Source organism: Schistocerca gregaria, chromosome X (genome assembly GCF_023897955.1).
Source record: "Schistocerca gregaria isolate iqSchGreg1 chromosome X, iqSchGreg1.2, whole genome shotgun sequence".
NCBI lineage: Eukaryota > Metazoa > Arthropoda > Insecta > Orthoptera > Acrididae > Schistocerca > Schistocerca gregaria.
In genome coordinates, this window is record NC_064931.1 from 141,518,298 (window position 1) to 141,541,672 (window position 23,375).

General features: G+C 44.1%; 1 protein-coding gene across 2 annotated transcripts in view; it reads right to left on the bottom strand.

Moving 5' to 3' along the window:
• Window positions 1-12,759, bottom strand: part of LOC126297535 (excitatory amino acid transporter 1) — a 661,389-nt gene extending 648,630 nt beyond the window's left edge. Inside the window, exon 1 of one of the 2 annotated variants that reach the window (XM_049988447.1) lies at window positions 12,411-12,759. In XM_049988447.1, the coding sequence (XP_049844404.1) occupies window positions 12,411-12,439 (29 nt within the window). In that variant the 5' untranslated portion in view covers window positions 12,440-12,759. The remainder of the gene's footprint in view (window positions 1-12,410) is intronic. The other variant, XM_049988448.1, reaches the window with a different exon arrangement.
• Window positions 12,760-23,375: the final 10,616 nt, after the last annotated feature.

The window sequence follows — 23,375 nt, forward strand, 5'->3', positions numbered from 1 at the left end:
TTTCCGCCCATATATATGGCCAATATGTCACATTTGTTTATGTTGAGGGTCAACTGTTAATCCCTGCACCAAGCGTCAATCTTTCGCATATCTTCCTGCATGTTTTCAAGCGTTGCGACTACTCTGTATAAAATAGCATCATCCATGAACAGCGTCACGGAGCAATCCACTACGTCATTTGTTTATACGAGGCGTGTTTTTTTAAGTAAGTACCGTTTTGAAATTAAAAAAAGACGTGCTAAGATATCTCAATAATTTTATTTTTACATGAAAGCCTGTACCTTAATCTACTTGTCTATGTAATTTCCGTCAATATTGAGGCACTTCTCATAACGTTGAACCAGTTTTTGAATACCCTCCTCATAGATGTCTGCCGCCTGTCATGTTAACCACTGTATCACCACTGTTTTGACTTCGTCATCGTCTTGAAGACGCTGACCGCCCAGGTGTTTCCTGAAGTTCAGCAACAGATGGTAGTCACTGGGCGCAAAATCGGGGATGTAAGGAGAATGATCTAGAGTTTCCCATAGAAAAGTTGTGGTCTTTGGTCTGATTCGTCACATGCGGACGGGCATTGTCTTGCAGCAAAACGATGCCCTTGCTTAACTTCCAGGGACTGTTGCTTTGATTCTGGTGTGACGTAGGCCACCCATGTTTCATCGCCCGTAGCAGTTTGGCTTAAGAAACTATCACCGTCGTTGTGGCACCGCTCAAGGAAAGTCAATGCACTGTCCAAACGTTTGGTTTTGTGCTCATCCGTCAACATTTTCGATACCCAACGTGCGCACAATTTTCGGTAATTCAAGTGCTCGGTCACAATGCCATACAAAACACTACGAGAAACATTAGGAAAGTCATCCTGCAAGGAGAAAATCGTAAAGCGTCTGTTTTCTCTCACGTTATTGTCCACCTCCTGCACCAAACTTTCATTAACGACAGAAGGACGCCCACTCCGTTGTTCATCATGCACATTTGTGCGGCCATCTTTAAATGCTCTCACCCGCTTTCTTACCATTCCATCACTCATAATGTTTTCTCCGAAAAACTGCACAGATTTCACGACGAATATCGATCGCTTTTAGGCCTTCAGCACTAAGAAATCTTATAACAGCCCGTACTTCACAGTCGGCGGGACTCGGAGGCATCTTAAACACTCAGTATACAACGTAAACAAGGAAGAATCAGACTGTAATGGCGTCAGTGCGTAGAGTAAGGAACAGGCTTTATGTAAAAATAAAATTATTGAGATATCTTAGACGTCTTTTTTTAATTTCAAAACGGTACTTACTTAAACATCACGCTTCGTATTATCAATAGTAACTGTACTATAGCACTCCCTTCGGGTACGCCGCAAGCTTCTTTTCTGAATATTTGTCCCCGTTAAGAATGAACGTTGTGTTCCATTTTCCAATAACTCATCAGTCCGTGCGCTCATATCCTTTTTTCCACTAAGCGACAGTGCGGAATTGTATGCAACGCCTTCCGGCATCAACATGGGCGACGGTAACTGCTGTCTTTTGGGTTACGTGGACGAACAGAGCGAGCTGTCGTATGCAAGGTTCTATAACTCTCCTAGCATTCTGTACTTTCGTGTGGACGCTTAACTGTTTGAACACAATTAACGCCAACCTTATCAAACTTATTCTTGTTCATTAGTAAAAGACATATTAAAGTGTATTAAATGACTAATTATAATAATCGTAAGCAGTAGCATTAACGTACGAAGAGCTGGGGGAAAGTGCAGAGATTCGCCTGTAAAGGAAAGTACGTATACACCGGTTCATCTGAGAGTGCCAGGTTGCTTAAATGGACAGGGTGTGGACGTCTCACGTCTCTTCTGACAATGACGTAACGTCCAGGTAGCACAGTTAGAGGTGCGCTGCGAGCTCCAAACCAACTGACAATAACAGCACTTGCTAATCTCAAAATATTGCGCCGTGAACCACAACACGTCGTCAACTAATGTGACGCTACAGTACCAACATTTATTCCCCGAAGAGTCGAGTTCTAACTGAAGAGAGGAATTTTCTTAGTGTTCATAACTCACTAAACATTCTGTTTTAATTGTGCCGTAAATATTTCATGACAAAAGTAGCATTAATCTCAGTCAAGACCTGATCGTTTATTTTTTATTCTCTCTTTCTTTCTGTGTGATTTTGTTATACATTCTTTCGTTTATTTACAAATTTTAACGTTAAACTGACTTGATTTGCTGTTTCATTAACAAGTTGACATACAAATAAGGAAGGCAGCGAATAATAAGTCACGGTTGTAAAATGCTAACACGAATTTTTACAGCAGAATGGCTGCGCTGAGTGGCCGCGCGGTTAGAGGCTCCTTGTCACGGATTGCGCGGCCCCTCCCACCGGAGGTTCGAGTCCTCCCTTGGGCATGGATATGTATGTTGTTATCAGGATAAGTTAGTTGAAATAGTGTGTAAGTCTAGGGACCGATGACCTCAGCAGTTTGGTCCCCTAGGAATTCACACACATTTGAACAGTAGAATTTGATCTGGCAGAAGCCAACCACGGGGAAGATCAGTTTGGATTCTGGAGAAATCTAAGAACACGCAAGGCAGTACTGGCCCTAATGCTTCCCCTAGAAGATACATTAACGATAGGCAATCCTACTTTTACAGAATCTGCAGACTTCGAGAAAGCTTTTGACAATGTTGACTGGAATATTCTCTTTCAAATTCTAAAGGTGGGAGAGATCAAATACGGGGAGCGAAAGGCTATTTACAATTTGAACAGAATCCAGATGGTAGTTGTAAGAGTCGAGGGGCATGAAAGGGTAGCAGTGCTTGAGAAGAGAGTTAGACAGAGTTGTAGTCTGTCCCCGATGTTGTACAATCTGTATATTCAGCGAGCAGTGAAGGAAACCAAAGAGAACTTTGGAGTAGGAATTAAAGTCCAAGGAGAAGAAATAAAAACTCTGAGGTTTGCCGATGACTTTGTAACTCTGGCAGGGACATTAAAGGACTTGGTAGAGCAGTTGAATGGTATGGACGGTGTCTTGACAGGAGGATACAACATGAATATCAACATAAGCAAACCGAGAATAATTGAATGTAGTCGAATTAAATCAGGTGATGCTGACGGAATTATATTAGGAAATGAGACACTTAAATTAGTGGATGAGTTTTGCTGTTTGGGTAAGAAAAGCTTTTCTGAAGAACAGAAATTTGTTAACATAGAGTAGAGATTTAAGAGTCAGGAAGTCTTTTGTCTTGTAGGGAAGTGGAAAGGGATGATAAACAGTTTAAACAAGAAGAGAATAGAAGCTTTTGATATGTGGTGCTATAGAAGAACACTGAAGATCAGATGAGTAGATCACGTAACTAATAGGGAGGTACTGAACAAAACTGGGGAGAAAAGAAATTTGTGGGACAACCTGACTAGATGAAGGGATCTGTTGGTAGGATACGTTCTGAGACATCAATGGGTCACCAGCTTAGTACTGGATGAAAGAGGGGTGGGGGTAAAAATTGTAGAGGGAGACCAAGAGGTAAATACATTAAGCACATTCAGAAGAATGCAGGTTGCAGTAGTTAGTTGCAGATGAAGAGGCTTCACTGGATAGAGTAACGTGGAGAGCTGTATCAATCCAGTCTTCGGACTGAAGGCCACTACAACAACAACGGCATCCATCTTCCGATAGATTATGGGACGACAGTTAAATTTTGTTCAGTTATGACAAAATATGCGAGCACATTTCCTATATTCAGTTGCCTGAAGATGGTGTAACCTAACAACGAAATCGATTGCAAATAACGGAAGACTTATAACTAGAGCTCAAGGTGTCATCTCTTATACACGCAGAAATAATTTGAAACAGCTACAAAGAGATAGGGCGTGAGAGCTATAGAAGGATCTCGCCTCGATTTCGCAAATCGCTCAACGTGTGAAGTGTTCGAGGGTACCGTAGTTAACGTGTATCGAGGATCGTGTAAACACAATAAACCAACCCGTCGTTATCACGTCTCTGGAAGATAGCAGGAGGTTAGCAACTGAGGTGAGCGCCATTATTGGTGACTAGTATACCTAGCCCTGTAGGGAAGCTGAAAAAACAGTGGTCAACCCATAAAACCTATATTGGTGACCATGCACCACACACACAGTCATAAGGAGTCCAAGTACACTGATGGGCCAAAATATTGTGACCACCTGCTTAACAGCGGGTTATTCTCACTTTGGGAACGCAATGCAGGAGCGATTCCCTTGATGTACAGGTATGTCCAGAGGTACGTCTACGTACTATTACCGTGAATAAGGGATCACTGGTTTGCAGGCGCGGAGACGTCGGCCGATAGTATCGAGGTGTGTTCCATCGGGTTCAGATCAAGGGAATAATTTGGTGGCCAAGACATCTACGTGAGTTCATCAAATTCCTCAAACCACTGTAGTGACACGAGCAGTAATCCTGCTAGGCGCTAGGAGATACCATCGCCATCGGGGAAAACATCGAGTATAAGGGAAGCATGTCGTCTGCAATAACGTTCACGCAGCCCTCGATTACTACTATTGGTAACATGGAAGCTCAGGTGTATGTCCCCCCTCATAGAATAATAGTGGCCCCAACGGCCTGCGTTCCACGCAGCATATTTAGAGCAGTCGCTAGCCTGGATGACGGCGTACCAGGTTAGTAACATCGACCTGGTGTAACAAGAAACGCGATTAATGCGACCAGGTGACATGTTTAAATTGATCCGCGATCGATTTTCTTGATCCCGTGCCCAGCGTAAGCGTAAATGTGATGTCACTGGGTAAACGTGGCAACACGCAGTGGTCGTCTGCTGTAGAGCAAAATGTTCAGACGAGTGTCAATTCCTAAGGGCCCAACTGCTAAGGTCATCTGTCCCTGGACTTACACACTACTTAAACTAACTTATGCTAAGAACAACACACACACCCATTCCCGAGGGAGGACTCGAACCTCCGGCGGGAGGGGCCGCATAATATGTAACATGGCGCCTCAAACGAGGCGGCCACTCCGCTCGGCTGCTGCAGAGCCCCATGTTGAAAAATGTCCGCTGAGCAGTGCGGTTTGAAGTATTTCAGCATTGTACTCTGTCGCCATATGTGTCACAGTTTACCGTCTCTCCTCCTTCACAGGCTCCAACTTCCATGTTCTGTGATGAGGCATGGACGTCCAGCATCATGTCGCCGATTCGTGGTTTCACATTTCTTCAACCACATTCTCATTCCCAGACGCCGGGCCACAACTACCTGCCCTTTCTCAAAATCTCTTACGTAAACTCCCCCGTCAAAATCCCCATCCGAGGCCCCTGTCGTCATTAGAATGATTCTTCATTCTCGTCCACACCACTTATATACACTCTAAGACAAAAATAAAGCAGGAAGGAATTATCGGAATGGTATTGCAATCAGTAGATGTGATGTGCATGTACAGACAAACAAATGATTACAGTTTCATAAAAAAATTGAAAGATTTATTCAAGAGAAAGAGCTGTACAAACTGAGAAAGTCATTAACATGCTGATCCAGATCTGGCTCTTACGCAAGCAGTTTTTCGGCTTGGCACTGATTGACACCTTTGTTGGATGCGTTCCTGAGGGGTGTCATGCTAAATTCTGTTAAGGGGGGTAGGACGTCAAACGGGACGACTTGGAGCAGAAGAGAGACCACAGGAATTTTTAATTTCCACTGTCTATACTTTTAAAAATAAATTCATGAAACTTTGCCAGAATGACCACAGGAATTTTTAATTTCCACTGTCTATACTTTTAAAAATAAATTCGTAAAACTTTGTCAGAATGACCAGAAAGGATTCAGGATTTACGCTTATAGTGGTGGAAGTTCAAAAATATAAGAAAATAATTTATGTTTTTACATTTGTATTTCACCTTTTTCTCACTTACCATTGGCTGCATTTGCTGCTATAGGTACACATTTCTTCATAGGTAAGGGATATTCTTCGATGAATTTTGCACAGCATACAAACCATACTTACAGGTGTATGAAACACTACAATTTTCCAAATCTATTAAAAACTGTGGTAAAAATTGAGATAATTAACTATAAAATTTGAGTTTTTTCTAAACATGAAATTTAAATACAACAGAACATTCGTTTTTTCATAAATTAAATAAATTCTAGAGTTTCATGCACCTGTAAGTATGGTTTGTATGCTGTGCAAAATTCATCGAAGAATCTCTCTTACTTATGAAGAAACGTGTACCTAAAGCAACAAACGCAGCCAACAGAAGTGAAACAATGATGAACTTTCACATGTAAAAAAAAAATATTTTGTTATTTTCTTGAACCTCCACTGCTGTGATTGTGAATCCTTAATCCTTCCTGGTCATGCTGACAAAGTTTTATGAATTTATTCGTAAAAGTATACACAGTGGAAATTAAAATGTCCTGTGGTGTCTCTCCTGCTCCAAGAAGGCCAGTCTGACGTCCTACCGCCCTTAAACTGACGCGTTATATCGTAAAAATTCTAAGCTGGTTGAAAAAATTCACTAAACGTCCCGAATTGCGGAGATATCCGGTGACCTTGCTGCCGAGGACAAAGACAAGCAATGGAAAGTCTAGGCGTGTGCCGGATGGCGTTATCCAGTTGAAATGTAAGCCCAAGATGGCTTGCTACGAATGGGAAAAAAAGAGGCATAGAATATCGTGGATGTACTACTGTGCTGTGAGGGATCCGCGGATGGCAACCAAAAAGTTCATGCTATGAAGAGAAATGGTACCCCAGACCATCATTTCTGGTTGTCGGGCCGTATGGCGGACAAAAGTGGATTGGTGTCTGCAGGCATGCCTTCGCTGGTGATCGGGGTTCAGTTTGAAGCGGAACTCATCACTAAAGACAATTCTACTCCCATTAATAAGATACAGGGCCGGAGAGGTGTCTGGAGATGCCCCAGACAGCGGGGAGATACCACCCTTACTGTCGCCCGACGTATGCCCGGCAAACAGTAATATGGTCTGGAGTGACATTTCTTTTCATCGAAGGACCTCTTTGGTTGTCATCTGTGGCACCCTTACGGCACAGCGGTACGTGGACGATATTCTACACTCCATTTCGTTGCATTTCATAGCAAGCCATTTTCGACCTACAGTTCAACGATATTATACCCATTCGCACACAGCGAGAGTTTCTGTTGCTTGCCACACCCTACATTGGCCAACAAGGTCAACAGATCTCTCCCCGACTGAGAACGGTTGGAGCATTAAGGGCAGGGCCCTACAACCATCTCGGAATTTTTACGTTCTAACGCGCCAGTTGAACAGAATGTCGTATGATATCCCTCTGAAGGACATCCAGAAACTCTGTCAATCAAGGCCAAGTCGAAAAACTGCTCGCCTAAGGGTCAGGGATGGACCACGGCGTTACTGACTTTCTCAATTTGTGAAAGTCTTTGTCTCGAATAAATGATCAATTTTTTCTGATATTGTGACCATTTATTTGTATGTAAAGTACTTCCGTCCCATTCAGATAATTCCCTCGTGGTGCGTCGTCTTTGTTTGTTTAGAGCGTAATGTATTGACTCTTCAGTGTGTATTTGCATGGTATACCAATTATACCGTTTACCTGCAGGAAATATGGGCAGTTTACCTGACTCGCCACAACTTTATTAGTCTCCTACATGAATTGGTGTGTTCGCCTTTGGTGTTACCCCTTGAGGCTATGGATCCATCATACATGTTATTTACATACAGACAGGGAGCGGAATGGTATTTCGCACATTTAAAAGTAGAGAACTTGCACTTCTGCATGCCACAGCGAATTAGATTCATAGAGTAATATGGTACATTCCGCGTCTTGCAAGATAGCAGTGGTCCCAGTGATCACACTGAGCGAGGTGGCTCATTGGTTAAAGCAATGGGGTAGCATTCACGAGGCGGGAGCTTTCAGCCCCCGTCAAGTCATTCTGATTTACAATTTCCATGATTTTCTCCCTTCAAAAGGTTTCTACGGGCTCCTCTGCCCTCGTGCACTTGGATCAGTTTATCCCAATCTTATGTCCTCCTTTCTGGCAACTTATGCAGCAACCGTCCTGTTCAATCATCCATCCTACTTCTTCACCAAAGATACCACATACTTTGTATTTTAATAGAAGGCAAGTACTCCTCTTCACACTCATAACCGACTTACAAAGCCTATCACACCTTCCAGTATACTGACGACACTCTGCGTTTCAGAAATAGCTCCCATTTCTTCAGCGCCTACTTCTAGGGAGCACTCCAGTTGATTCTTCAAATGTTCACTGTCGAAACGAACCATAGGCCTTCTTCATTTCCGTAACTTCTAGCTTTCAGTTTTCATTCGTTCTATCCAATTATCTAAAATACTTAAGATACACTCTCGATCGTAAGCTGACATCGAGCTGTAAGCCCACTTAGATTACAACTACTAATCGGCCAAATATGGGGTTTCCATTTCTCCACCTTCCTCCATACACATATAGCCTGGAAAAGACCCATTCTCGTCTAATCAAATGTCGCCCCATTGCCCTGTCCCCTAAAATTACAGCACGTCGTTCAAATCCTTAAACATCATAAACCTTGTGTCACTCTCCGCATCCCTTCCCCCTCCCCAATACTAGTTCATGAATTCCCTAACCTGCTGTCCCACATTAAGTATCTGCTTCAGTTCTAAAGGTATCGCTGTATCACTGCCAACAACCCCATCATTCCATCCCTAATTTCAAATGCTGACACGATACTGTACCTATACCAGTCATACCCCTCCCCTTCCTGTACAACACCCACATACACTTCTTTTCTTCTCCCAAAGCTATTTTAGGCAAACACGTGACGAACAGAAATCCACCTCATCACCTCCTTTTCCATAACATATAACCCACTTATGACCTACCTACCTGCTCTTCCTCCCAATTAACAACGCCTTGCTTCCGACCACTTACACTTGTTTCCAGCTCTCACTTCTTCCTAGTGATTAACCCTTCACAGCACATCCCAGTCTGCGAATTCCAATGACACTTCACACCACACACGTACTTGATCTTCCCTCCCACAGATCATCCGTTGTAAGTACAAATTCTTCTGACAACTTCAGCGCTTTGTCTACCACTTTCGCCTTAATTGTTCATCAGTATCTCTTTCAATACTACAACAGTGACATAACTCAGTTTTTCTTAATTTTTAGTTTTTATACCAATTAAATATCTATATTTTAACTACAGTTTATTTATTTTCTTTTTAATTTTTTTGGAAAAAGAGCGGAAACTTCTAACAGCGACTAAAGTCCCTTACTCGTGAGTTGTGAGGAAATAACATAACAAGATAATACAAACGAATAGCAAGCAAGGCACTACTGAGAAATTGCTTTGTGCGTGAAAGGGCCTGTTGCAGTGTTCAGGTTTTCGGGTCAGATGTTTAAATAAGCAAATTCTTGTTACTTGGCAAGAGAAAAATCGTATTTATCGTCCTTTATACGGAGAATGAAATGTTCCAAATACGTTCGCCTTTTATTCATAATATTTTAGTGTCCATGCTGCAGTTGAGAACTACACCTAGTATCAAAATGTTGGTGTTCTGTAATCGTGACAAAAGTGATCTATCGTAATGCTGATTCCGACCTTATTTCCTTTCACATAACGAGCCTCTTATATCCAATATGTATCTAAACAATTTCGTATACAGACGGTTTCAGTGGAATCTCTACGTAGTAATTAGATATTGATAGCTCTCTTGTTACCGATTAAGGTCGCCACAATCCTCCAAGTTATAGCCATGAGAAACAGGTGACCATCGAGTTGTTGAGATTTGCACTACGTTTTAAATTTCTCTATTCCACATTCCACTTACTTCAATTATTTATAAATATTTTGGGTACTTAACCTGGACATACTAAATCTTTTGCACCAGATCAGATACCAAAGAATTATACAATATTGCTAGTAAGTTAAAGAAAAGAAAACAAGAATGGAACTGCGACTTGAGAAACATGCTTTAGAATTTAGGTAATTAATAACGAGATATTGTAGCTATATACATTCAGAAGCTTTATGGGAAGATACAAATCGAGCTACGTCATTTTCAACTATAAGGCATTGGTTTATTTCCGATGGGTGAGAAATGTGTATATTCTCTGATGCTACAGAGCGTATCATTCCGTAGTCGAGTCGAGAACGTCTGATGTAGATGCTTATATTGCGAAGGGAACTAGGAATAATTCAGAATGTCTGCTGAATGTTGCTGTAGAAACCCTACGTTTCACTGTATGACCACGACATAACCATAACCATAACCATAACCAGTAGAACTTTAAAGATGCTATTGTTGCTCCGAAACGTGCAGATGTCTAGTACAGGTAGATATCTGGTTAAAAGTCTAACATCATAACCCTCCTCGGTTTTCCAACTGGCGACCATGCACGCCTGGAACTACAGGGTGTTTATCATTTTGGCGGAAAGATGTTGTGGTCGCGTTGTGGCTGTGAGCTCGAAGATAGCTGCAGCACAATACATCATTATAAGTACATCTCTCTTTTCCAACCAATGAACCAAACAGACACCTTTTCAATAAATCCTACATTCATTTCCCTTCTAATAATTTCATTTTATTCACCTGTTCTACTCGTAGTTGTTTCTAACCCTTAGAGGAGTTGCCACCATTGTAGGGTCACTCCAAAAGAAATGCACAATATTTTTGTAAAAATGCAGTTTTCATTCAGCATGTTTGAAAGTTTTACAGTGTGTAGATAAATCCTTCCCGCTTGTTTTCAAACTTAGTTCAACCTGTTCCCGTGTGTGGTGTCCTCACAGAATGTCTTCAAGACGGTTGGTACACTTGACGTTCGTCAGAAGCAACGGGGAAACGAGACAGTGGGAAACATCCACAAGAGGTTGAAAATGGTGTATGGAGATGCTGCTGTCGATTGCAGTACAGTTAGTCGGTAGGCAAGCAGGTTACATCATGAAAGCGGGCACGGCAAAATTGAGGATTGTCCTCGCAGCTGCAGGCCTCGTACTGCACACACTCCAGACAGTGTGCAGAGAGTTAACGAAATTGTGACTACTGACAGACGCATCACAGTGAACGAATTGTCACGCTATGTTTGGATAGCGGAAGGAAGTGTTTGCAGAATACCGAAGGTGTTGGCGTTAAAAAATGTTTGTGCCATGTGGGTTCCCAGGATGTTGACAGTGGCTCACAAATAAACAAGAAAAACAGTATCCAGTGAACGTTTGGAACAGTACGAGAATGGTGGAGATGAATTTCTTGGAAGAATTGTGACAGGTCATGAAACATGGCTGTATCAGTTTTCACCAAACACGAAGCGGCAATCAAAGGAGTTGCATCATGCAGATTCACCCAAAAAAAAAAAAAATTCAAAACTGCACCTTCTGCTGGAAAAGTTATGGCTACAGTGTTTTTCGATTCCGAAGGACTCTTGCTTGTGGACATCATGCCAAGTGGAACCACCATAAATTCTGAGCCGGCCGCGGTGGCTGAGCGGTTCTTGGCACTACAGTCTGGAACCGCGCGACCGTTACGGTCTCAGGTTCGAATCCTGCCTCGGGCATGGATGTGTGTGATGTCCTTAGATTAGTGAGTTTTAAGTAGTTCTAAGGTCTACGGGACTGATGACCTCAGAAGTTAAGTCCTATAGTGCTCAGAGCCATTTGAACCTTTTTTTTTTTTTTTTGACGACACTGAAAAAACTTCAAGCTCAACTGAGTCGTGTTCGACCACATCGGCAAAAGCAGGATGTTTTGCTGTTGCACGACAATGCACGGTCACATGTCAGTCAAAAAGCCACGGAAGCGATCACAAAACTAGGATGGACAACACTGAAACACCCACTTTACAGTCCAGACTTGGCTCCGTGTGACTATCATCTCTTTGGGAAACTGAAAGTCTCTCTTCGTGGAACAAGGTTTGAAGATGATGACTCCCTTGTGCACGCTGCCAAAGAGTGGCTCCTACAGGTTGGTCCAGAATTTTACCGTGCGGGTATACAGGCTCTGGTTCCAAGATGGCGTAAGGCAGTTGAGAGGGATGGAAATTATGTGGAGAAATGAAAATTTTGTTTCTAAAGGATGTATATACACTGTAAAAGTTTCAAACATGTAGAATAAAAGATGGATTAAAAAAAATAGCGCGCGTTTCTTTTTGAGTGACCCTCGTATTAACATTATTAGCAACACAGCATCAACACGACGACGACCGCTACTGATGCAATCACATCGAAATATTCTATTTTTTAATAAAGGCATCAAATTTTGTAGTTTTTTAGACAATTCTTTACGCTATGTGGTTGGATAGCAACGACAATGCTGTTTGTTGCCAGTGAGGCGCACGCTGTCATACAATTAAGGGGGAAGCGCCGTAGGTAGCGACTTGTTGCGAGGGAAGCGGAGTGCCAGGCGCTGTGCGGTAGCGGCAGCGGCAGCAGCAACAGGTGAGACTTACGCCTCTGTGAGCGCGTCGGCGTTGTCCATGGCTGCGGGCTGAGCTTGCGGTGGCGCGGCCGCGACTGAGGCACCTCGGCGCAGCCCGCCGGTACGGGTGCCCCCCTCCCCCTTCCTCCCGCGCACCTGCCACCAGCCGCAGCAGCCAGATTGAGCCAATTGCGGCGCTTCCTGCCGCCGCTGCCCACGCCGCCGCTGTCTCCGCAGACTGGACTAGCCTCTCGCGAAGTAATTACCCCACCGCTGCCGCTACTGCTGCGCAGCCGATTTGCACGCGGCTACGGCCTGTTCGTGCCAGACCCGACAGCTTTACCTTCTCGCTACTCGTTACCGTAGCAGAACAGGAATGCTCAGTGCGAATTGGGATCGCGTTGCCCTATGAACGAACAAGTGAACGGTCGTATAGGCCGCATTTGGCTAGCACACCTTGTTTGTAAACTGCACATAATACGCGCAGACTCTTCTAACAGAGCCGAAGCGAGGGCATCGTATGCCCCTGGCCAAAATCCCCCGCTCAAAAGTGCAGCTGTCTACATGGATTTAGCAAATTTAATAATTTTGTACAGGGCGTCCCCCATAAAAAATACACCTTACGCCCGAGATTGAAGTAACGGGTAATTAATTAAAAAGAACTGATAACAGTAATGTAGTTCAAATAACTTACGGGTTTGCTGCACTAGGTAACGCCGGTCAACTGCTTTTTGTGTATGAGAAATCGGTTGGAAACGTTCCTCATGTCAGCACGTTGTAGGTGTCACCACCGGCGCCAACCTTGTGTGAATGCTCTGAAAAGCTACTCATTTGCATATCACAGCTTCTTCTTCCTGTCGGTTAAATTTCGTGCCTGTAGCACGTCATCTTCGTGGTGTAGCAATTCTAATGGCCAGTAGTGTATGTTGTCCGGGTGTACTGACCAAATTCTGGCTAGAATATCATTTACTCTTTCGTTTGCCGTGTAACGTTGGTTTGATGAGGGCTATATACGGGGGGCGTTCAAGAAGGAATGCAACACATTTTCTCAGCTAAATGCGGTTGAAAAAAAATGTGAAATGAGTTGTCGGACATCGAGGAATATTCCCGCTTCAGTCCCTAAAGTTTCATGAAGTTCCGATGGATGGTGCCTTCAAAATGGCGTCTGTAAAGGAGGTGCGTTCCAAGCAAAGAGCTGTTACTGAATGTCTTTTGGCGGGAAACCAGTGCATTGCAGATATACATAGGTGCTTACAGAATGTATACGGACACATAGCAGTGAACGAAAGCACGTTGAGTCGTTGAGCGAGGCGTCTGTCATCATCGCAACAGGGTCACGCAAACCTTTCTGATTCCATTGACCCGGCCGGTCATCCATAGTCATGACTCCTACAATCTTGGAACGTAAGGACACTCTCATTCGAAGTGATCGACGGATCACAATCAAATGCCTCGCTGCGCAATTGGACATCTCTGTTGGTAGTGCTGACACGTTCGTCCACTAATTGAGGTACTCAAAGGCGTGTGCCCGCTGGTTTCCTCACCGCCTAACAAAGGACCGTAAAGAGCAACCGTCCGGAATTGTTTGCGCGTTACGAGACTGATTGCGACGATTTTTGTTCAACATCGTGACTGGCGATGAAATGTGGGGTTCAGCACTTCGAACCGGAAACAAAACGGCGACCCGTTCTCCTACGAAGAATAAGTTGAAAGCTGCACCCTCAGCTGGTAAAGTCATAGCGAGAGCCTTCTTGGGCTCTCAAGAGGTTATTCTGTTTGATGTCCTCCGTCACGGCGCAACGATCAACTCGAAAGTATATTGTGCTACCCTCAGAATATTGAAGAAACGACTTCAGAGTGTTCATCCCCAGAAAAGTGCGAACGAACTTCTCCTTCTCCGTGACAATGCAAGGACTCTTTCAAGTCTGCGTACCAGAGAGGAGCTCACAAAACTTTACTCGGATGTTTTTCATCATCACAGTATGTTGTTCTCAATGGAGAGACGTCTACAGGCGTTAAAGTAACCTCTTGCGTGCCACAGAGGAGTGTTATGGAACCATTGCTTCTCACTATTGCAGCGAAATGCAGGAAGATCTGCAGCGGATAGGCACTTGGTGCAGGGAGTGGCAACTGACTCTTAACATAGACAAATGTAACGTATTGCGAATACATAGAAAGAAGGATCCTTTATTGTATGATTATACGATAACGTAACAAACACTGGTAGGAGTTACTTCTGTAAAATATCTTGGAGTGTGCGTACGGAACGATTTGAAGTGGAATGATCAAACGAAATTAATTGTTGGTAAGGCTGGTGCCAGGTTGAGATTCATTGGGAGAGTCCTTAGAAAATGCAGCCCATCAACAAAGGAGGTGGCTTACAAGACACTCGTTCTACCTAGAGTATTGCTCATCAGTGTGGGATCCGTACCAGGTCAGGTTGACAGAGGAGATAGAGAAGATCCAAAGAAGAGCGGCGCGTTTCGTCACAGGGTTATTTGGTAAGCGTGACAGCGTTACGGAGATGTTTAGCAAACTCAAGTGGCACACTCTGCAAAAGAGGCGCTCTGCATCGCGGAGTAGCTTGCTGTCCAGGTTTCGAGAGGGTGCGTTTCTGGATGAGGTATCGAATATATTGCTTCCCCCTACTTATACCTCCCGAGGAGATCACGAATGTAAAATTAGAGAGATTCGAGAGCGCACGGAGGCTTTCCGGCAGTCGTTCTTCCCCCGAACCATACGCGACTGGAACAGGAAAGGGAAGTAATGACAGTGGCACGTAAAGTGCCCTCCGCCACTCATCGTTGCGTGGCTTGCGGAGTATAAATGTAGATGTAGATGTAGATCCACCCCAGAGTCAGAATCTCGCACCTCCCGACTTCCATGTTTGTGGCACAATGAAGGATACATTCCGTGAGAATTATTACGTGTATGATGGGAAGGCTATTGACGCAGCAAGACGCTGGCTCCGACGTCGACCACTAGAGTGGTACCATCCGGGCATACAGACCCTCCCAGTAATGTGGCGTAAGGCTGTCGCACCGAATGGAGGTTATGTTAAAAAATATAGCTTTGTAGTCAAAAGAGTAGGGAGTGACGCGATAATATGGTATATTGGAATCTCAAATAAAACCAACCTGCTTTGAGAAAAAAAAAGTGTTAAAATACTTATTGAACGCCTCTCGTAGAATGGTTCTAATGCAACTACAGCTTTTCAAATCTGGAAGTACCGTCTGACGGAACACCTACAAAAGCTAAAAAATTAAAGTTCGTCTTCCAGACTTATTGCGAATCGTGTTTTGGGTAAGTATGGGTTGAGAAAGTCGAGAAGAGCCGGTAGATCGACTGCGGTTTTTATAACGAAAAAAACAGTCTGTCGCATTCTCAGTTCAAAAAAATGTTGCAGATGCGCCGGCAGGAAAAATTTAATAGTCGTTCGTGTAAAACTTCCTGGCAGATTAAATCTGTGAGCAGAACCAAGATTCGAACTCGGGACCTTTGCCTTTCGCGGGCAAGTGCTCTGTCAACTTTTTTTTTTTCATTTTTAGCCAACTGACCTACCCAAACACGCCTCACGCTCATTCCTCACAGCTATACTTCTTCCAGTACCTCGCTTCCTACCTTCCAAACTTTACAGAAGCTCTGCTGCGAACCTTGCAGAACTAGCACTCCTGAAAGAAACGATATTGCGGAGACATGGCTTAGCCACAGCCCGGGGGATGTTTCCAGAATGAGATTTTCACTCTGCAGAGGAGTGTGCGCTGATATTAAACTTCCTGGCAGATTAAAACTGTGAGCCGGACCAAGACTCGAACTCGGGACCTTTGTCTTTCGCGGGCAAGTGCTCTACCAACTGAGCTACCCAAGCGCGAAAGGCAAAGGTCCCGAGTTCGAGTCTCGGTCCGGCACACAGTTTTAATCTGCCAGGAAGTTTCATATCAGCGCACACTCCGCTGCAGAGTGAAAATCTCATTCTGGAGTCGTTCGTGTGTATATAAGAAGTGCTATGGGCGACGCGTGTGTAGCTTCCACCGAAATAGGTTAGTGGATGACCTTACCAAGAACCCTAGAAAAATCTGGCACTAAGCAGGATAGTTTAGCCGAAGGCTTCTCTTCAGTCAGTTGTCAACCGCCTGGTGGCGAAATAGAAGACAGCAAAAGAAAAGCCAAAGCCTTAAATTTAACAATGAAAAGAAATCATCCGCAAGGGGAGATTTTCCAGACATACCATTGTTCAACCGCCTCACATACTCTTAAACCTATTCCATAGAAATATGCAATCCTTATACTGAAACTGGAGCAGTCGAAAATGGACAGGGAGCTAGGTCTTAATAGAATGTACAGTGTGTGCTCTCTGGCAGTGGCCGCTTTCTTAACTCGCATTTATCGTGAATCTCACGCAGAGCGAACAATCAAAACCGACAGCATAAATTTCCAAGTTTACTTTCGTGCATAAGAACTATAAATGAAGGATGCATAAAATTAAAAACCAATGTGCTTAACGTCGTTCTGTTGCAGTATCCTTAAATACACTCTACGCCAGAATATAGTGAATTTCCTACAGACAGAGAGAAAAACTTCCCTCCATAAAATAGCACAAATACAAAAAGCAACGCTAGTTCGTTACATATCTCACTCTTTTCCCACACTAAATCCTGTGGAATATAGATGCAGGCTAATAGGCAGTTCCCATATCCCTAGATAACTGGAAAGCGTTTGACACATTACCAAACTGCAGAGTGATAACAAGGCTTCGAGCTCACAGAATTGGTTTGAAAATTCGTAACTATGTCTAGGATACATTGAGTAAAAGAACACTGCATGCTACCCCGCACGCCGAATGAACATCATACACAAAGGCAGCCCCAGACATACCCAGGGAAGTGTGATGGAAACACTCTTGATATACGTATACAATGATGAGCCGAAACATTATGACCACTTTTTTAGTAGCGTGTTGGTCCACCTTCGGAACGTAATGCAGCAGCGATTCTGCGTATCTTGAATTCGACACGTCCTTAGTAGGTTTCTGTAGTTATTTAACACAGATGTCTACGTGCAAGTCACTTTACTTCCCGTTAACTATGAGACGGTGGTATGTGAACACAGAGCTGGCGGACGAGATCGTCATAGATGCGTTCCCTCGGGTTCAGATCAGGAACACGTGGTGGCCAAGACATCAACGTAAGTTCACTACTATGTTCCTCAAAGCATTGTAGCATGATTCTGGAGTTAATGTGCTGGAAGACGCTATGGCCGTCGGGGTAGACAGCAAGTATTAAATGATGCTGCTGATCCGCAACAATGTACACGTAGTCAGCAGCTTTCGATTACTATAACAATTCCCATGAAAGCCTAGGAGAATTTTCCCCCCCACTACACGCACACAGGATAATACTGCGCGGTGCAGAAACCGATCACCTAGACGGTGACTTATCCGGACAAGAGCATCAACCTGGTGAAACAAGAAACGTGATTCATTCGACCAGCGGATATGTTTCCATCGATCCACGGTCCAATCTTGATAATTCTGTTGCCACTGAAATTGCAACTGACGATGTCGTTAAGTCAACATGAGAGCACGAAGGGATTGTCACTGTGGAGTCCCATACTCGACAATCTGCTTTGCAGGACGGGTAAGCCTCCAAATGCTACGTTGTGTTATGTGATGAAGTATGGACGTCCAAAACATTGGCACCTAATCGCAGTTTCGCCTCACTTAAACCAGTCTTCACGGCAGGAGCACACAAACAGTTGACTAGCTTCCTCGTTTCCGAGATACTCGATCCCAGGTGCTGGGCATAACAAACTGCACCTTTTCATTGTTCGTTGCGTCAGTGGATTTACGAAAATGCGGCCGGTATCGCGGCTGGAATGAGTCTTGCTATGGTTACACAGTTAGATTCAGCTGCCCCTACCTATGGGTTGCATGCAAACCGCAACCCTTTCAAATACCACATGCAAGATTTTCATGTTCTCTCGATCGCTACGTGCAGACTGTTAGTCCTACACAAAAAATTAACACGACCTTTTTGTAGGAAATTTAATATAGTTTAAGTTTGTACTGGGTTGGGTTGTTCGGGGGAGGAGACCAAACAGCGAGGTCATCGGACTCATCGGATTAGGGAAGGAAGTCGGCCGTGCCCTTTCGAAGGAACAATCCCGGCATTTGCCTGGAGCGATTTAGGGAAATCACTGAAAACCTACATCAGGATGTGTGGACGCGGGATTGAACTGAACCATCGTCCCGAATGCGAGTCCAGTGTGGTAACCACTAGGCCACCTCGCTCGGTTTTTGTACTGGGATACGTTTTAGCTAGAGACCATAGTTTTCCAATACTTAACGAAAACGCACAATAGTGACCTTCAAACGCGTTTTTCTTGAATAACTCGTAAACCGCGGCCCCAGCGAAAACGTATCCCAGTACAAAATTCAGCTGCATTAAGTTTCCTACAAAAACGTCCTGTTCATTTTGTCTAAAGGAATAACAGTTTGTGCATAGCAAGCGAAAGAATGTGAAAACTTCGCGTGTGGTTTTTGAAGGCGTTGTTGGTTGCATAAAACCTATCCATAGGGCAGCTGAGTCACCCTGTGTACTTCCCTTACCGTGCCACACGACCGCAGGGCCACTAGGTGGCCTTAAATCTCGCTTTGGACACTGCTCATAATATTTTCGCTCATGAGGATGTCAGACACCCGCAGTGGTAACGTCGGCTCCCGTCATATCACCGAAGTTAAGCGCTGTCGGGCTGGGCTAACACTTGGATGGGTGACCATCCGGTCTGCCGAGCGCTGTTGGCAACCAGGGTGCACCCAGCCCTTGTGAGACAAACTGAGGAGCTACTTGATTGAGAAGTAGCAGCTCCGGTCTCGGAAACTGATATACGGCCGGGAGAGCGGTGTGCTGACCACATGCCCCTCCATTTCCGCAACCAGTGACGTCTATAGTCTGAGAATGACACGGCGGCCGGTCGCTACGGTTGACCCTTCATGGTATGTTAGAGAGCAGTTTAGTTTTTTACAGCAGATATTTGCAGTTTCCTGGTTTACAATATGTAGCTAGAGTCAGCCAAAAATACACTGCTCATTACGTCTTTCACGCGACGCCAGTTGTTGACGGAAAAAGTCGGTTTATTTGCTGCTGCAAACAAAATGCTTCTTAAAATTACAATGTTATGTATACAGGGTGGTCCATTGAAAGTGACCGGGCCAAATATCTCAACAAATAACCATCAAACGAAAAAACTAATGAGAAAATGGCTGGCTCTGAGCACTATGGGACTTAACTTCAGAGGTCATCAGTCCCCCAGAACTTAGAGCTACTTAAACCTAACTAACCTAAGGAAATCACACACATCCATGCCCGAGGCACGTTCCAGACTGAAACGCCTAGAACCGCTCAGCCACTCCGGCCGGCACGACAGAGAACGAAACTCTTCTACATTGGAGGCGGAAAACAGACTGTGCTATGGTTGGCCCGCTAGATGGCTGCCATAGGTCAAACGGATATCAACTGAGTTTTTTTTTAAATAGGAACCTCCATTTTTTATTACATATTGGTATACGTAATATGAGTGTTTTAGTTGGACCACTTTTTCGCCTTGAGATAGATGGCGCTGTAATAGTCACAAACGTTTAAGTACGTGGTATCACGTAACATTCCGCCAGCGCGGACGGTATTTGCTTCGTCATACATTACCCGTGTTAAAATGGACCGTTTACCAATTGCGGAAAAGGTCGATATCGTGTTGATGTATGGCTACTGTGATGAAAATGCCCAACTGGCGTGTGCTGTGAATGCTGCTCGGTATCCTGGACGACATCATCCAAGTGTCCGGACCGTTCGCCGGTTAGTTAACGTTATTTATGGAAACAGGAAATGTTCAGCCACATGTGAAACGTCAACCACGACTGCAATAAATGATGATGCCCAAGTCCGTGTTTTAGCTGCAGTCGCGGCTAATCCGCACTTGAGTAGCAGACAAATTGCGCGACAGTGGGGAATCTCAAAAATGTCGGTATTGAGAATGCTACATCAACATCGTGCCATATTTCTATGCACCAGGAATTGCATGGCGACGACTTTGAACGTCGTGTACAGTTCTGCCACTGGGCACTAGAAAAATTACGGGACGATGACAGATTTTCTGCACGCGTTGTATTTAGCGACGAAGCCGTCATTCACCATCAGCGGTAACGTAAACCGGCATCATATGCACTATTGGGCAACGAAAAATCCACGATGGCTGCTACAAGTGGAACATCAGCGACCTTGGCGGGTTAATGCATGGTGCGCCATTATGGGAGGAAGGATAATTGTCCCTCATTTTATCGATGGCAATCTAAATGGTGCAATGTATGCTGATTTCCTACGTGTGTTCTACCCTTGTTACTACAAGATGTTTGACTACATGACAGAATGGCGATGTACTCCCAACATGATGGGCGTCCGGCACATAGCTTGCGTGCGGTTGAAGCGGTATCGAATAGCATATTGCATGACAGGTGGATTGGTCGTCGAAGCACCATACCATGGCCCACAAGTTCACCGGATCTGACGTCCTCGGATTTCTTTCTGTGGGAAAAGTTGAAGGATATTTGCTATTGCGATCCACCGACAATGCCTGACAAGATGCGTTAGCGCATTGTCAATGCATGTGCGAACATTACGCAAGCGAACTACTCGCTGTTGAGAGGAATGTCGTTACACATATTGCTAAATAATTGAGGTTGCAGACATCATTTTGAGCATTTATTGCATTAATTTATTATTTACAGGTAATCACGCTGTAACAGCATGCGTTCTCGGAAATGATAAGTTCACAAAGGTACATGTATCACAATAGAACAACCGAAATAAAATGTTCAAACGTACCTGCGTTCTGAATTTTAATTTAAAAAACCTTCCTGTTACTATCTGTTCGTATAAAGTTGTGAGCCATTTGTTTCTGACTATTACAGCGCCATCTATCACAAAGCGAAAAAAGTGGTCCAACTAAAACATTCATATTTCTCCACGTGCTACACGAATATGTATTAAAAATGGGGGTTCCTATTTTTAAAAAAGCAGTTGATATCCGTTTGACCTATGGCAGCTCCATCTAGCGGGCCAACCATAGCGCCTTCTAGTTTCCCCCCACAAGCTAGACAAGTTTCGTTCTTTGTAGTTTTTTTCGTTTGACTCTTATTTCGTGAGATATTTGGCCCTGTAATGATCAGTGGACCACCCTGTACATTCTATAACGTGGTTCGAAATTAGTCTATTGTGATATTAATTTTATCGATATTTATTAATAGGAATAGTAATGCACGGAGAACAAGCAGTGTTCCAGCACCGGCAGCATAACCTTGGCCCGCGCTGAATGCTACCACCAGGAGCAGCTCTACACAGTTGCAACTCGAATACTGGTTTTCCTTGGTGTTCCACTGTCCCTGTTAATACATATCGATAAAACGAATATGGCAGTAGACTGATTCGGGACCGTTTCATCGAGTGGGTACGTAGAATTTCGCTTTGAGAAAAATTTTATTTGTAACGGCGAACAAACTGACGCTTTCCGTCAACATCGGATGCCGCATGAAAGACGTGATAAGCAGTATTTGTTTCGGCTGACTCTAGCTACACATTGTAAAATATAAATTGCAAATATCTGCTTAATCATCAGAGACAAATCGCCTCGTATACCTAAGGATAAAGCGAAGCGACATCAAATGGAAGAAGCAAATGTCAGTTGTAGGGAAGGAGACTGAACGAGTTTGGCTCACTGATCGATTTGTGGGAGCGGTTAGCGCACTTATAAAGGAAAATAGATGCAGAACGCTTGTGTGATCCACTAGCAAGAAGTTGTCTAATGCCTCCAAAGTAGATCTCATGTTCGGACCGCAATGATGTTCCATCGTGCAAATGAATACACTTAATCATTTTTCCCTCGCACTATTTGGCACTGGAATAAGTATATAAAGTGCTTGACAAAAAAAGTAAAGCACCCAGAATAAATCGTCAATGTCAATGAAACTTCGTACACATACACACTATCAGCGGGTATTTAAATGACTGGAGTAACAGTTCTGCCACGTACACGCATGAGACATTGTTGTCAGCGCCTGACAAAGTTTGAAAGGAGTCTTGTTGGGATTTCCATTAGTCTGGGTGGCCTAATCGTGCAACATCCACGTTTGTGGGGCATTCGGATGTGACAGTGAACCAACGTTGGACTGCGTGGGTGGGACGTGAGTAAATGCACACTCATCGTCAAGTTTCCGATCTACCACGCCTGACGACCACAAGGGAGTATGGCTGTATTGTTCACCATGCGCTTCACATCGGCGCCTGCCATCTGAGAACAAGTAATGGATTCCTTTCAACATGCTGTGTTCCGACCGCTGTGGCCGAGCGGTTCTAGGCGCTTCAGTCCGGTACCACGCGGCTGCTACGGTCGCAAGTTCAAATCTTGCCTCGGGCTTGGATGTGTGTGATGTCCTTAGGTTAGTTAGGTTTACGTAGTTCAAAGTCTAGGGGACTGATGACATCAGATGTTAAGTCCCATAGTGCATAGAGCCATTTGAACCAACATGCTGTGTCCTCCCTAACCAATAAACGGAGAGTAACAGCAACCAGACTAGGGATTACCGTCCAATATGTAGGGTGCCGTTAGCGCCACAACCCAAACGCGTGGATTTGGAGTGGTGCCATGACTGGGTAGCCTGTGTAACATTCTGGCTTTACAGCCATCATATTCGGCTACAAGAAGCTCTTCTCAGAGCAGTTAAGAAGGCAGCAGTGGGAGATGACGTAATGTGATGTGAGGTACCGATGACAGACGGTTTGTTCAGTACGGATATCGTGTGAAAAACCGCCTAAATTGTGGTCCTTCTCCGAAATTAGCTGCAGCATTCGGAACTTTCGTGCCAAAATGATTATCTTCTGCCATTAATATTAGAAAAACTAAACAGTAAATTTACTTATATTTCATGCAAAAGCATCTCTCAACAATA